The 12,623-nt window shown below is 44.8% G+C and overlaps 1 protein-coding gene across 4 annotated transcripts in view; it reads right to left on the minus strand.

Moving 5' to 3' along the window:
• Positions 1–931: 931 nt before the first annotated feature.
• Positions 932–12,623, minus strand: part of Gpat3 (glycerol-3-phosphate acyltransferase 3) — a 50,638-nt gene continuing 38,946 nt past the window's right edge. For all 4 annotated transcript variants that reach the window (XM_055594589.1, XM_055594590.1, XM_055594591.1 and 1 more), the window contains 6 exons: positions 9,393–9,508; positions 7,854–7,909; positions 7,173–7,258; positions 6,370–6,498; positions 6,057–6,136; positions 932–2,241 (listed from right to left, as the gene is read on the minus strand). In XM_055594589.1, the coding sequence (XP_055450564.1) occupies positions 2,130–2,241; positions 6,057–6,136; positions 6,370–6,498; positions 7,173–7,258; positions 7,854–7,909; positions 9,393–9,508 (579 nt within the window). In that variant the 3' untranslated portion in view covers positions 932–2,129. The remainder of the gene's footprint in view (positions 2,242–6,056; positions 6,137–6,369; positions 6,499–7,172; positions 7,259–7,853; positions 7,910–9,392; positions 9,509–12,623) is intronic.

The raw sequence follows: 12,623 nt of genomic DNA on the forward strand, positions 1-12,623 counted from the left end.
AAAGAAAGAAAGAAAGAAAGAAAGAAAGAAAGAAAGAAAGAAAGAAAAAGAAACAGGGACCTCTCTTTCTGAGAAAAAAACAAATACAACAATTGAATCAAACAAAGGGTCACTTCAGCGCAGTTGGATGTGACTCTGTCATGATCACTCTGACCCGGCTTTATTAAGAGAGAGAACTGAATGGCAACAGAACCTGGGAGGGGGTATGAGAGGGGGGATGGCGGGGGGGGGGGGGGGAAGAGAACAGAAGGCACAGACCAGAGGGAATCCTAGGTTTCCTTTGGGATCTAAGCCACCAGAGGAGTACTGGCTGATAACATGTGTCAGGCCTGCCCGAGTTCACCTGCAGAATACTGTAAGCCTGGGCCTTTGTTTATGGTGGAATTCAAGGGCCACATTCCAAATAGCTAGACCACACGGACCAAGGCGAAAACAGTGGTGGCTGACGTTGTGGACTGTCGTTAGCTAGGGTGACTGTGCTGTGATGAAACACCATGACCAAAAGCAACGCAGGGAAGGAAGGGTTTATTTCACTCAACAGTTCCATTTACCAGCTCATTATCAAAAGCAGTGAGGAGCCTGGAGGCAGGAGCTGACGCAGAGGCCATGGAGGAGTGCTGCTTACTGGCCTGCTCCTCAGGGCTTGCTCAGCTTGCTTTCCTATAGAACCCAGGACCACCTGCCCTGGGGGGGGAGCACCCATGATGGGCTGGGCCCTCCCCCATCAATCACTAATTTAAAAAATGCCCCAAGGGCTTGCCTACCATCCATTTTAGAGGGATTTTCTCAGTGAGGCTCCCTCCGCTCTGATGACTCTAGTTTGTGTCCAGTTGATAGAAAACTCACTGCCACATGGTCTGCCAGAAGGAAAGCACTAGTTGTTTTCAGGAAGAAGGGGGAGCAACAGAGGAAGAATGATGCAACACACTCCTTTAAAAAATATAAAATTTATTCTCTGTCAATAAGACAGTTCCCTTTCTGTACATGGTTACATTCTCACAACAGAAATACGTTGTATCAAATATCGCTCATGTTATCGGACTCGGAGAATGCTTGTTTCCCCTTAAAAAAAAAAAAAATCTCAAGGCTCAGTTTCCAAAAGGTAGTTATGCCACTTCGTTTCCTGTTTAACAGGCTGGAGAGTCTGGGACTACACCACTACAGTGAGGTTGAGGGTAGGGCAGAAGGAGGCAAGAACCACACAGCTCACCCCTGCATGCTGCAGATAGTGAGATTATTATTATTATCTTCAAAGGCCCCTTCCCTTCGGAAAACTAAAATAATGACAGTCGTAACACAAAGGAGATCTTCCGGAGCTGGTCCCACTGTGGCTGGATGACATGCGTTGTGGGAACAAACACCGATCCTACGAGGTTCCTGGGTGAATCTGACCAATCAGCACCGTTCTCCCAACACATGAGGAAATATAATCTCCATTCCATTCCTTTCAGATCAGGTGACCACAAATTTGTCCTTTCCCCTAAAAGGAATCCTCCGTTTTTCTTTCAACCTCACAGCAGAACGTTCCCGTAACGGTGGCCATATGGGAAATGCACTGTGGTGTGAACCCTTGCTACAACAGTGAAATCAGCAGCGAGGTGTGGGGCATAGGCCTGTAGTCCTAGCACTAATGGACCCAGGATAATCAAGAGTTCCTGGCCAGTCTTGGCTACACAGTGAGTTTGAGGCAAGCCTGGGCTACATAAATAAGATCCTGTCTCAATAATAATAATAATAATAAAATAAAAGAGATTAAAGAGGAGACAATCAATTTACAGAGTTAGGAGTCATTTTTGAGAGTTCTCTTATTAACAAGTTCCAAACCTACTCTGGAAGCACGTTTTTGCATACAAAGATTTCATTCGATCATCAATGACACTGTCATTTTGCAAAAGGCAGTCTGTCTCCACTCAAGAATCGGGCTTACAATTCATTGAGCCAATACACAACAAAAATGTCCAAAAGGGCACCTGTAGCTTCTGCCTCTGGCACGAAGAGGTAGAGACAATCATCCAGTAGAAAAGATTAACAATAAACAAACAGGGGGAAAAAAACAACACAATGAAACGATAGTATAAAAGTTCATTTCTAAAGGCCAGTTCTCGGAAGCCAGGCCCGTCCACAGTACTTCAGTTCCGGTCCAGGCTGGGAGAGCCACTGCCCACGATCATTTTGCTGTAATTCTTCTGCTGTTCTTCCTTGAAGGTGTCCTTCACCTTTGCTCTCTTCAGACCGCCATCCCTGCAAAGGAAAAGGGACATGTGTAGGGAGATACTCTCTGCCCGTGAAGAAACATGGCCATACAACAGTCAACGGAAGCAGGAAGAGCAGATTCTGGTCTCTGTTCTGCAAATGACCAAGAGTGTGTTCCTTTAAGCCAGGAACACTCGTGCTCTCTGACACTTGGTTAAAACTGAGAGAGATACCACCTGCATGCCATTTCTCCCCTGAAGAGGTTTTTCTGGTGCTTGGAATTGAACCCGGGGCCTTGTGCCTGCTGAGGAAGCCTCCAATGCTGAGCTACAGCCCTACCTTCCTGTGTGTTTTGTTTCAGACGTTAGAGCTGCTGTGTCCAATATTTAACCAGAAACAAAGATTATTAAAGCCAAGATGTTTCCTTAGGTTTTTCCCTCAGGAAAACCAAACATTGGTTTTGATTGACTTGTGGCTTGCTGAGAAAACCCATGAAGAGCTGTAAGCACACCCAAGAAAGGATGGAAGTGCTAGGCGTGTGTGGGTTAGAAACAGATAAAGTTCTTAAAAATAATGATTTAAATTTAACCCTATGTTATTTACACCTATGTTATTTACATATTTATACCTTTATACCCCAAAACAGATTCAAGATAAAAACGAACAACAAAATTATAAGCTGCATTTGACCCAAAGTTAGCGCACTATAAACAGCCCTCCTCCTCGGCCCTGAATCTTTGAACTCTCTCCAGGGCTGTGAACTGCACAGCTGTCTGGGTTACCAGGGCTTTTCTTTCCTTGGACACAAAGAACATGAAGTCAGAAGAGCTGGAAAGAGACTGGACAAGCACGGATTGCTCCCTCCCCTGGTACAATGGGCTAGACCAGTGTTTCTCAACCTGTGGGTCGAGACCCCTTCGGCAACCTTCTGGCTCCAAAATTTCCATTACAATTCACAACAGTAGAGAAATGACGGTTGTGAAGTAGCAACTAAAATAATTTTATAGCTGCGGGTCACCACCACAGAGGGAACTGTATCAAAGGGTGACAGCATTAGGAAGGTTGAGATCCACTGTGCTAGACTGGAGCTCCTGGCGGGGGTGAGGGCTGAGAGCTTGCTTACTTTCTATTGTCACTGTTGAACTTTAGCCCAGTTAAGGAAGCTCTGACAGTGCCGAATAGTCATGGGTTACCCAGTGAACTCAATGCCACGGGGGCTGAACCTGACCTTCATACGGACACCTGCCTGAAGCCAGTGCAGCGTTTAGGCTCAGAGTCAAGCCTAAAGCACAGCCTTCAACTTGAAAATGGACCAGAGTCCACTGGGGATCAGTTTTCATGAAATAAAATCAGAGGGTCTGGCCACGTCCTCAGAAGCCTCTTCTCTCTAAACAAGCTGCCTCTAATTATTCTTAGAGTTTATGTGAATTTTGAATAGTGAGAATAAAGGAGGAGAGGAAAGAAAGGCCTTAATTTAAGGCCATCCTGGTCTATAGGTCCAGTCCCAGGCTGCCCTAAAACTCCGTATGCACCCCAGGTACGCCTGGAACTTATAGGAATCCTCCTGCCTCTGTCTCTTAATACTAGGATGAGAACTGAAGGTCACTGCTGACAAAGACGCTAAGTGGCTGACTCCCTAGCTGTCTCTAAATGTTAGCTTCTCTCCCTGAGCCCACAAGGCCAGCCACATGCTTTTCATAATAGCTTCAGTATAGGGACACTGGGCTAGCATGTCAGGTAAGAGGAAGCACTGGAAAAAGAGGTTTTAAGAAGAGGAAAGAGGAAGGCAGCTACACATAGGAACCTGAAGAACCGCTAACACCGGAGCGCTCTGATGCTACAGTGTTACAGCGGAACACTTGCAGAATAGATTGCACAGTGCAAAATGTTAGAAGAAATCAGCTTAGCCTGCAGGTTAGAAGAAATCAGCTCTGTCCATCAAGAAAGATGCTCGGGAAGCCATCTGGCATCCAATATACAAACTGCCACCTACTTTCATATCCCATCAATCTCCAAAGTTTGGTTAATTAGCATAATAACTTCTCAAGCTGACCTTTTTGCTATAAAAAGTGGTGGCCTGTTAAAAAAAAGCAGTGTTTGCCAGAAACAGGCCAGGGTGGTATAAATTAACTAGTTTTAAGATAGGTGAATTGGCAAAGATATATTTTAGTGATATGTCCTACTACTGGACAAAAGAATATAAAACGCTAGCCAGCTCATCGTTGAAGATGTAGCCCCTAAATAACCCTGAGGCCCTGTGCTGCTGACATCCTTGGTTGCCAGTAACGCAGAAACCAAACCCTGGAACGTCACTGCAGTCACCTCAACTGAACTCATCATATAAAGTGTATTGAAATATCCAAAACGTCACAGAGAATGTAGTGAACTTGCTGGACTTGAAATACAGACCATTTGAGATGTGCAGCTTGGTCAACACGTGGGTCCCCTAATAGGAGCGGGGAGGGGGCTGCCTCTGACTCTGCTGCCTGCCTCTGGGTCACTTCCCCCTAGCTAGAGAGAGGGAGGATGTGCTTAGTCCTGGTGTGACTTGAGATGCAGGGTGGCTTGATACTCAAGTGAGGACCTCCCCTTCTCTGGGAGGAAGGAGAGAGGAGAATGGGGGTGGGGTGGAGATGGGACTGGGAGTAGAGGACAAAGGGGGCGGAAACAGGATGTAAAGGGAATAAATAAATAGATGAGTGGGAGGGGAAAAAGTAGAGTCAATCTTGCCACTCCTCTTACACTACTTTTCATGATTTTATTTTTGTGTGTGACTTTCAATAGGGAAAATAAAAGAAATTTATTTTTCTCTAAAAAAAAAAAAAAAGGACAGCAGACTATCTGGTGAGAGCTCGCTCACATGCGTGTAAGGCCTGACCTCCTCCTACAATGTGGGTTATACTCAACCCTCACTGTTCACTGCTTTACTCCAAACATTTCTATCCGCACAAGTTTGTAAGTTGAAGCCAAACTCCTCCTGGGACAGTATTTGACCAGGAGGACTTTAGGGTATTATTAGGGTTGGAGGAGGTCAAAAGGGTGGGGCCGTTATGGTGAGGTTAGTGCCCTTTTAACAAGAGATGCCAGAGAGCTCGCTCCCTCCTCGCAGAACAAAGAAAAGGTCCTGCGGAGCCCCCAGAGAAAGCAGGCTCCTGACACACAGGAAGAACCCTCACTGCGCTCTGGCTGGGCAGCATCCTCATCTCAAACTTCTAGCCTTTGGAAACAACACCTTCTGATAAGACGCGAGTCCGAGGTATTGTGTTATGTTATCCCAAGCTAACACACACGCCTACCTCAATCTTTCTCAGACCTTCCCCCCTCCGAAGAAGTGAAAGCTACAGTTATCGATCATCAATATTTCACCTACTTCCCTTCTTCAAGTTTTCTAACACAGTTATAGTGGGAATGAAACACAGACAGCCCTGCCCCCAAATCCAAGCTCCCTCCCTCGTCTTCAGTTGAAGAACTCTCATCTCACTAAGGACATCCTCATCATCACACATTTTCCTTTGCATCTAATGGCAACGCCATGACTTGGAGCAAACAAATACAAGCGGCTTGTACAAGTTCCAGTATGGGCTCCTGCAGACATGGGTGTGTCCTTTTTCCAACACACCCCAGAGAGCCATTTTCTGCTTTCTTGGGCCATAAAATAGCCAGCACCTACTGACGCTGCCTTAGGAATAAAGCCCAAGCTTATGCCGGCCTGGACTCCCATAATTAAGGGGGAGAGAAAAGCTTCTGCCTTACTTAAGTCTTTGTTACATCCCTTTTGCTAAGTCTGTAGCTAACCAGAATGCTTTTGTTTAACATATATCTTTTTTAAAAAAGCAGATGAGCGCTGCCGAGCTCTCTCTTACCAGGGAAGTTCAGTCAACCCTCCTTGGACAGCGATGGCGGATTTAACCCTGTTGGCAAACTGAACCGCGTCTTCTCCTTCCTGGTTGAAATGAAAAAGTTACACATCTTGGGGATGAAGCTTTTAAATACCTTAAACTGTCTCATTCATTTTTATCTGTTTTGTATTATTAAAGGTACTACTGAGAAACAACCCATTTGCTGAGAAGAGAAAGGCATGATTAGGGGGATGGAGGCGCCCAAGGTTTTAGGCAAAGGCTTTCTCCCTTTTGTCTGACTGAACAAATCAGTGACCGGATATCATCTAGGAAATACCTCTCTGGTCATTGGAGGCATGTACCACACATCACAGACGATGGCCCAGCTGGTCATTATTCGAAGCAAGTAGCTCACCAAGTTGTATTTGCTACTGTTCCAGAATGCATCTCCAAACTGAGGGTTATACTGGGAAAAAAAAGACAAGACATTGCAGCCATGAATCCCACACTGGCCCCTCTCATCCAAATCAATGTTTTCAGGTGGTGAGATAAATGGGTCCATCAGATTTGCAAGAGGACTTGCTACACTTGATAGAATTTTTCATAAGAACTAAACCAATAGCACCAATGTCTTCTATTACTGCAAACTGCTTTGCCAAATAGAGCCCAGAGCACTGCAGTAGGAGAGCTGTGTCCGTGACTCCAAACTTGACTAGAAGGCAGTGAAAGCAGGGCTCACCCGGATCTGCCCACCAAGACCTCCTTAGTACCAACACAACCTCCGCCACCTTGTCATGCTGCCAGTCTGTCCAGCTGTCTATCGGCCATCTATCTGCCTACATCTATTCATCTGTCTATCTAGCTCTGTCTCTGAGTATCTACCTACCATCTATGCATCTATAGATCATTTATCACCTATGTATGTGTGTACTTACCATCTACCAATTGTCAGTTATCTATCTAGAGAGACTGAGCACACAATGTAAAATATAAAGAGCCAACGAAGCGGAATACACGCATGTTCTTCATTCTAGTGAGTTTTACATTTCTGTAACTATATCAAATAAAGTTAACAACCAAATCTCCCCCACCCCTGCCCCGTGCTTTAAAACACCCCCGTGCTTTAAAAAGGTAACTTACCTTTATTGCCACCGGATATATGGTTCCTCCGATTTCAAAGCTTCCCTTTTTAAACATCATCACTGAAGTATTGTTGATGCAGGTACCTGGCAGAGTGAGAGGAAGTGAGTCACTTTTTTAAAACGGATTTTAAAAGGAATTGCTTTAATTCCTTTTAAGTGTGTGTGTGTGTGTGTGTGTGTGTGTGTGTGTATTTAGAGGTCAGAAAACAATATAAGAGAATCATGCCTCTTCTTCCACCTCGTGGGTCCCAGAAATTGAATTCAGGCCATGAGGTTTGCAGGAGAGCTCTCCACCTACTAAACCATCTCACTGGCCCAGGAACTACTTTCCTATAATTTAAAACCTCATCAAAGCCGCAGGCGCGTGACTGCCACTGTGCGAGTCAACAATTTAAAAACTTGTGAACAATTTTAACAGAGAACTTTCGCTTTGCCTTTAAATACTTAGCAACAACGGCATCAGGGCACTTTTGCCAATTTCAATACATTTCGGGAGTAACACCTACAAAGCCACAGACCCTACTGATTATTACTATTATGGAAAAATTTCTTTATAAATCAAATAGGTTCTGTGACTCATCAGAAAATGAAAGGGCACCCCCTCCCCCATGACAGGAGAGACAGCTCTGGAATGTTCCTCCGATGGTTTGCTGATGCGTGCCATGGTCTCTGTCCCTACCTTCAGGGAAGATGAGAATGGGTAACTTTTTCTTATCTGCGATGTGTTCTTTTAGTCTGTAAGGAAAAAAGAAAGAAAGGGACTGTGAGTCAACCTTGAGAAACAAAGAGATAAGAGTCCTTGTTCTTCACCCCCTGCTAGCAGGAAGGAAAAAAAAGCCATAAGAAAAAGAGAGATAAGAGATAAAGAGGTGAAGGGAATATGGAACTCATGCTTTCGTGTTCCCTAACTGTGAAGTGCGTGGGTTTTGGTGACTGTCACCTACTTTGTTTCTGCTGGGGTCTCATTAGCTCCGGCTGGCCTTAAATACACTATGTAGCCAAGAATGAGCTCAAACTCCTGACCTTCCTGTCTCAACTTTCCAAGCACTGGAACTACAGGTGTGTGCCACCAAGCCCAGCTCTCCTAGCTACTTATAGGCAGCCGTGTGCCCTTAACATCTGCCCTTCCCCATGCACTGATACTTCCTTGTGTGCAAAATAAATGAGAATTCTGATTACATGAGATCTGTCCAAATTATGGCCATTAAGGAAAAAGTCCCGAAACGAGTTGGGATCAACTTTCTCATGAAATCAAACACGGCCAGCCAGGTACGATAATCCCAGAATCCAGGAGGATGAGACGTGAGGGTGTCACAGATCACAGATATCGAAAGCCTGGACTACATTGAAAGGGCAAGAGTTTTCACGAGGAACATGGGACACTCCTGCAGTTTAAAAGGAGTGAGCAGAGCCCCCTCCAGGAAAGATTTTCCTCGGCTTTGTTCCTGGTGGGTTGGTCTCCACAGAGACTCCCTCCCACCCATTCCATAAACCTCTGCTGTAGTTTAGATGAACTCTCTGCAGCTATGTGTCCACACTTTAGCTGCCACCCTGAGGGGTGACAAAGACTTTAAGAGATGGGGCTGGAAGATATTGCTCACTGGGTGCACACCTTTTACGGGAAAACTGAAACCCTGGTCCCTCCACTCTCTCTGTTTCCCTGTCCCCATGTACTGAACAGATTTCCTCTGCCCCAAACTCTGAGTTTATCATGTAATCAGTCATTCATGAGCCTAAGCACAAGAGCCAAGGGACACACTGATTTGATTACACCGAAACCATGAGCCAAAATAAACCTTTCCTCACTGTTAAGCTGATTTCCTCCTGTGTTTTTATAGTGAGATGAAGTTACAGCAGTGATTACTACACTGGTAACTGGAGTCAATTTTTTTTTTAGCAAAAAACAACCCAACATTTTATTCGGCAAATAAATGATCAATTACTTAACACTCAAGGTAGTAACTTTAAACTTTAGAAGTCCAGTGATCATACACAAGACACAGCAAAATAAAATGTCTGAGCTTTCCAGCCTATATGTAACATAGATCCCACTAACTGCAGAATTATTACATCATTTTCATTAATAACTAGCTGCAAATACAGCTTTGGGTGATTTTGTTTCTATTTAAACAAATCTTTTTTTTTTTTTTTCTCTTTTGGTAAAATGACCCACCAATCAGCTTTTGTGTTAAAGGCCAAGGAACTGAGCTGTTTTTACCTCTTAGTCACCAGATGTCGGTCCTTTATTTCTGAGCGCTCAAACCAGACGTGTGGACAAGCCTTGACCATAGCTCTCTGGAGGAGCCCCATCAAGCCACCATGCACCTGTCCAACCTAGAAGGATTGGGAGAAACAGAAAAACATAAAGGCACAGCCACCCAAAGAAAGCTAGGGGTCTTTTCAAGGGAAGGAAGGGGGAACCAATACATTCCTCTCTATTCAGAGAGAGGATCAGCTGTTTTCTACTGATGGACAAGTTCTAAATCTAATCAGATGATTTGCAAAGCCAAAGGCAAGCCAAAATGTGCTCTTTGGCAGCACTTAAGTTACTCTTTGTTCCACTGGCTGTCCTAGAATTCTGAAAAGCAGAGATCCCTCGGCTCCATCAAGATTATGGAAATGCAAGTTCCCATGCACTGAACCACAATTTTAAATGCTCCCGAATGACAAGGATTTGTTGCTGGACACCACACTCTGAATCCAGGTTCAGGACACCGTGCTTGGGAGGAGGAGTGAAGACATTTCATAGCTGTCAAGATTACGTATTCAGTTACCCTCCACGCCAGTCATTTCTCTTCTAGGAATTCTCTCTGAAAGTACAACATCAATGAAATGGAAAACACGTTCTCAAAAAACGTATTATCTAAGGCCCTGTTTATTACTGCAAAACACTGAAAACTACCTAAATGTCTAAATGGATAAAAACAAATGGGTAAGCAGTACTGTCAATAATGAGGTAGTGCGGGGTGTGGGTGTGTGTGAGAGAGAGAGAGAGTATGTGTACACATGCATATATCAAGCAGACTATTGCGCAGCTGAACAAAGGACCAGGCTGACCTCTGGGACATAAATGGAGTGGTGATTTCCAGAAAACAGTGTTAAATGAAAAAGGAACAAGAACAGGTAAGTGTGCTATCTTTTGGGCGAGATGAAAAAGGAAACAATCCATCTGCGTTTTTTTAACCCTTCAAGAAAGAAGAAAGGAAAACCGAGTGCGGTGTAGCAAAACTACAAAAAGACCAGCAGCATTCTGAGGTCTTCAGCTTCAAATGTATTATAATCAATTCTCTGTCTTCTGGAGCGCAGAAGAAATGGGGTGTCGTCTCCGAAACAAAAAATCATAATCAACCAGTTGCTATAGTCTACACATGTTCCCCAGAATTCGTGCACTGGAAACTCCTCGGTGCACCAGTGTTAGAGAGAGGCCAAACAAGAAGGGTCTGGATCACACAGTGCTGCCCAACTAAAGCCATTCTTAAAAGGGCCCTTGCTAAAGCTGGAGGGGTGGCTCAGCAGTTAAGAGCACTTGCTGCTCTCGCAGAGGTCCCAGGCTCAGTTCCCAATACCGGCATGGAAGCTAACCCGTATCACCTCCAAAGCCTTCTTCTGGCTTCCCAGGGAGTTGCATACATATGATGCACAGACATACACACACACAAAATAAAAAGTAAATATCTTTACAAGGGGAGGGGGCTCTTGGGAGCAGACCTCCTCCTATTATTCCAGCCCTTCTGGCATGTAAAGGCAGGACAGTCGGAGCCTCAGTAGATGTCCTGACTTTAGACTCTTCAGCCTGAGTGAGCCAATAAATTCTGAACTACCCCATCTGCAGTACTGTTAGCTGAGCACAAGATGGACCTGAGAAAGGCAGATCAGCTGCCCAGGTTTCTGCCTCCCCGCCTACAATGAAACCTCAGGCCAGGCCTAGCTGCATCATAGAGATAATCAAGCGCAGTGGATAGAAGGGCATGTCCACCTACACCAAAGACTGATATGATATTTCCAGGTCTGTGCTGGGGTGCTACTGAGGGCTGCCTTGGGTAGGCTACCGGCTGGGGTGGGGGCTGCCTAAATACTGAAATTGCATACAAAATTGTGTTTGTCTAATGCATATGCAATACGGTTTCTTTTTAGTTTTCAAAGTAAATAACTACAAATTAATTCCCAACCTACAAAAAAGATAAACAACCACCTCCTATCTCTTTCCACCAAGATGACAAAAGATTCCTTAGATTCAAAAAAAGCCCAGTTCCATAAATTAATGATGCATTAAAATGTACTTGTCTAAAGGTTATATATTCTGAAGATTTTACTTCACTTATTTATCTGCCTTGGTGGAGAAATTGGTGTATGTGTCAGGGTTTTACTGTGTAGCCCTGACTGGCTTGGAACCTGCTATGTAGTCCAGGCTGGATTCAGACTTACAGCTATCCTCCTGCCTACCCCTGTGTGCTAGGATTTTTTTTTTTTTCTGGCAGTGCTGGGGGATGGATCCCGGGGCTTCAAGTATTCTACCACTGGGGCAAGTCTGAAGCCACTGAACTTAGAATTTCACATAAAGCGAATGTGTGGCAGTTAGTGGGGATTTATGCAAAGGCTTTGTTGATCAAACAGCCTATGAATGGTGAAAGCCGGTGGGCATGCTGGCATTCCCTGCTCACTCCCGCACTTGCAGCACACACCTAATCTAAAGGGCTCCCCGCCTTCAAGGCTTTCCCAGGAAAGCCTGCAGACCACCACTATCAACCTGGAAAACTGATCAGTGAACCGACCCACCTACGGTCCACACAGCCCAACCCACAATCCACACCCCACACCCCACACCTGTGAGAATAGGAGAACCCCGGAACACTCATCCAGTCATCTGAAAAACAATACCTTAGGACACAATTAACCGGTGAGCAGGAAGGGGAGCTTCAGTCAGCATCTGACATCCACTCAGCAGAGGAAGTGTCAAGACAAAATGTTAGAGCAACAGACAACAGAAGATACAGGGAAGCGCCAGAGGGCGGGGTCCCTTCGTGCCCAGCAAAGGGTATCTGGGGACGTGGTTTTGCTGTGGATTTTGTGGTTACTGTAGATTTTCTGCTCTTTTCCTCTCTTTGAGGCTGCGGACAAAATCTGAGAACTGGGCTGTGGCACAAGTGTTCAGCCTTCCTTGCCAGATCCTCATTTAAAGACACAGATTTACTTTTTTAATTGTGCTCATCTTCCTGAAAAGAGAACTAATTGGCTGGTAGGGGGTCTGTAAAAGTCTGAAGAGGATGACTTTAATTTTTACAGTATAATCACACACCGGCTGGGATGTTCAAAACAAGACAAAGTCAGCTTTACAAAGTTCTACCAAAGCCGATCTACATTTCAGTAAGGTATTTTCTCCTCCTTAGCTATTACACAAATTTCCTTGACTGTTTGTTTCTATTGTAAATATAATGCAAAGCCTATGCAG

The sequence above is a fragment of the Psammomys obesus genome, unplaced genomic scaffold, assembly GCF_907164565.1.
Source record: "Psammomys obesus unplaced genomic scaffold, mPsaObe1.curated_primary_1811, whole genome shotgun sequence".
NCBI classification, from domain to species: Eukaryota; Metazoa; Chordata; class Mammalia; order Rodentia; family Muridae; genus Psammomys; species Psammomys obesus.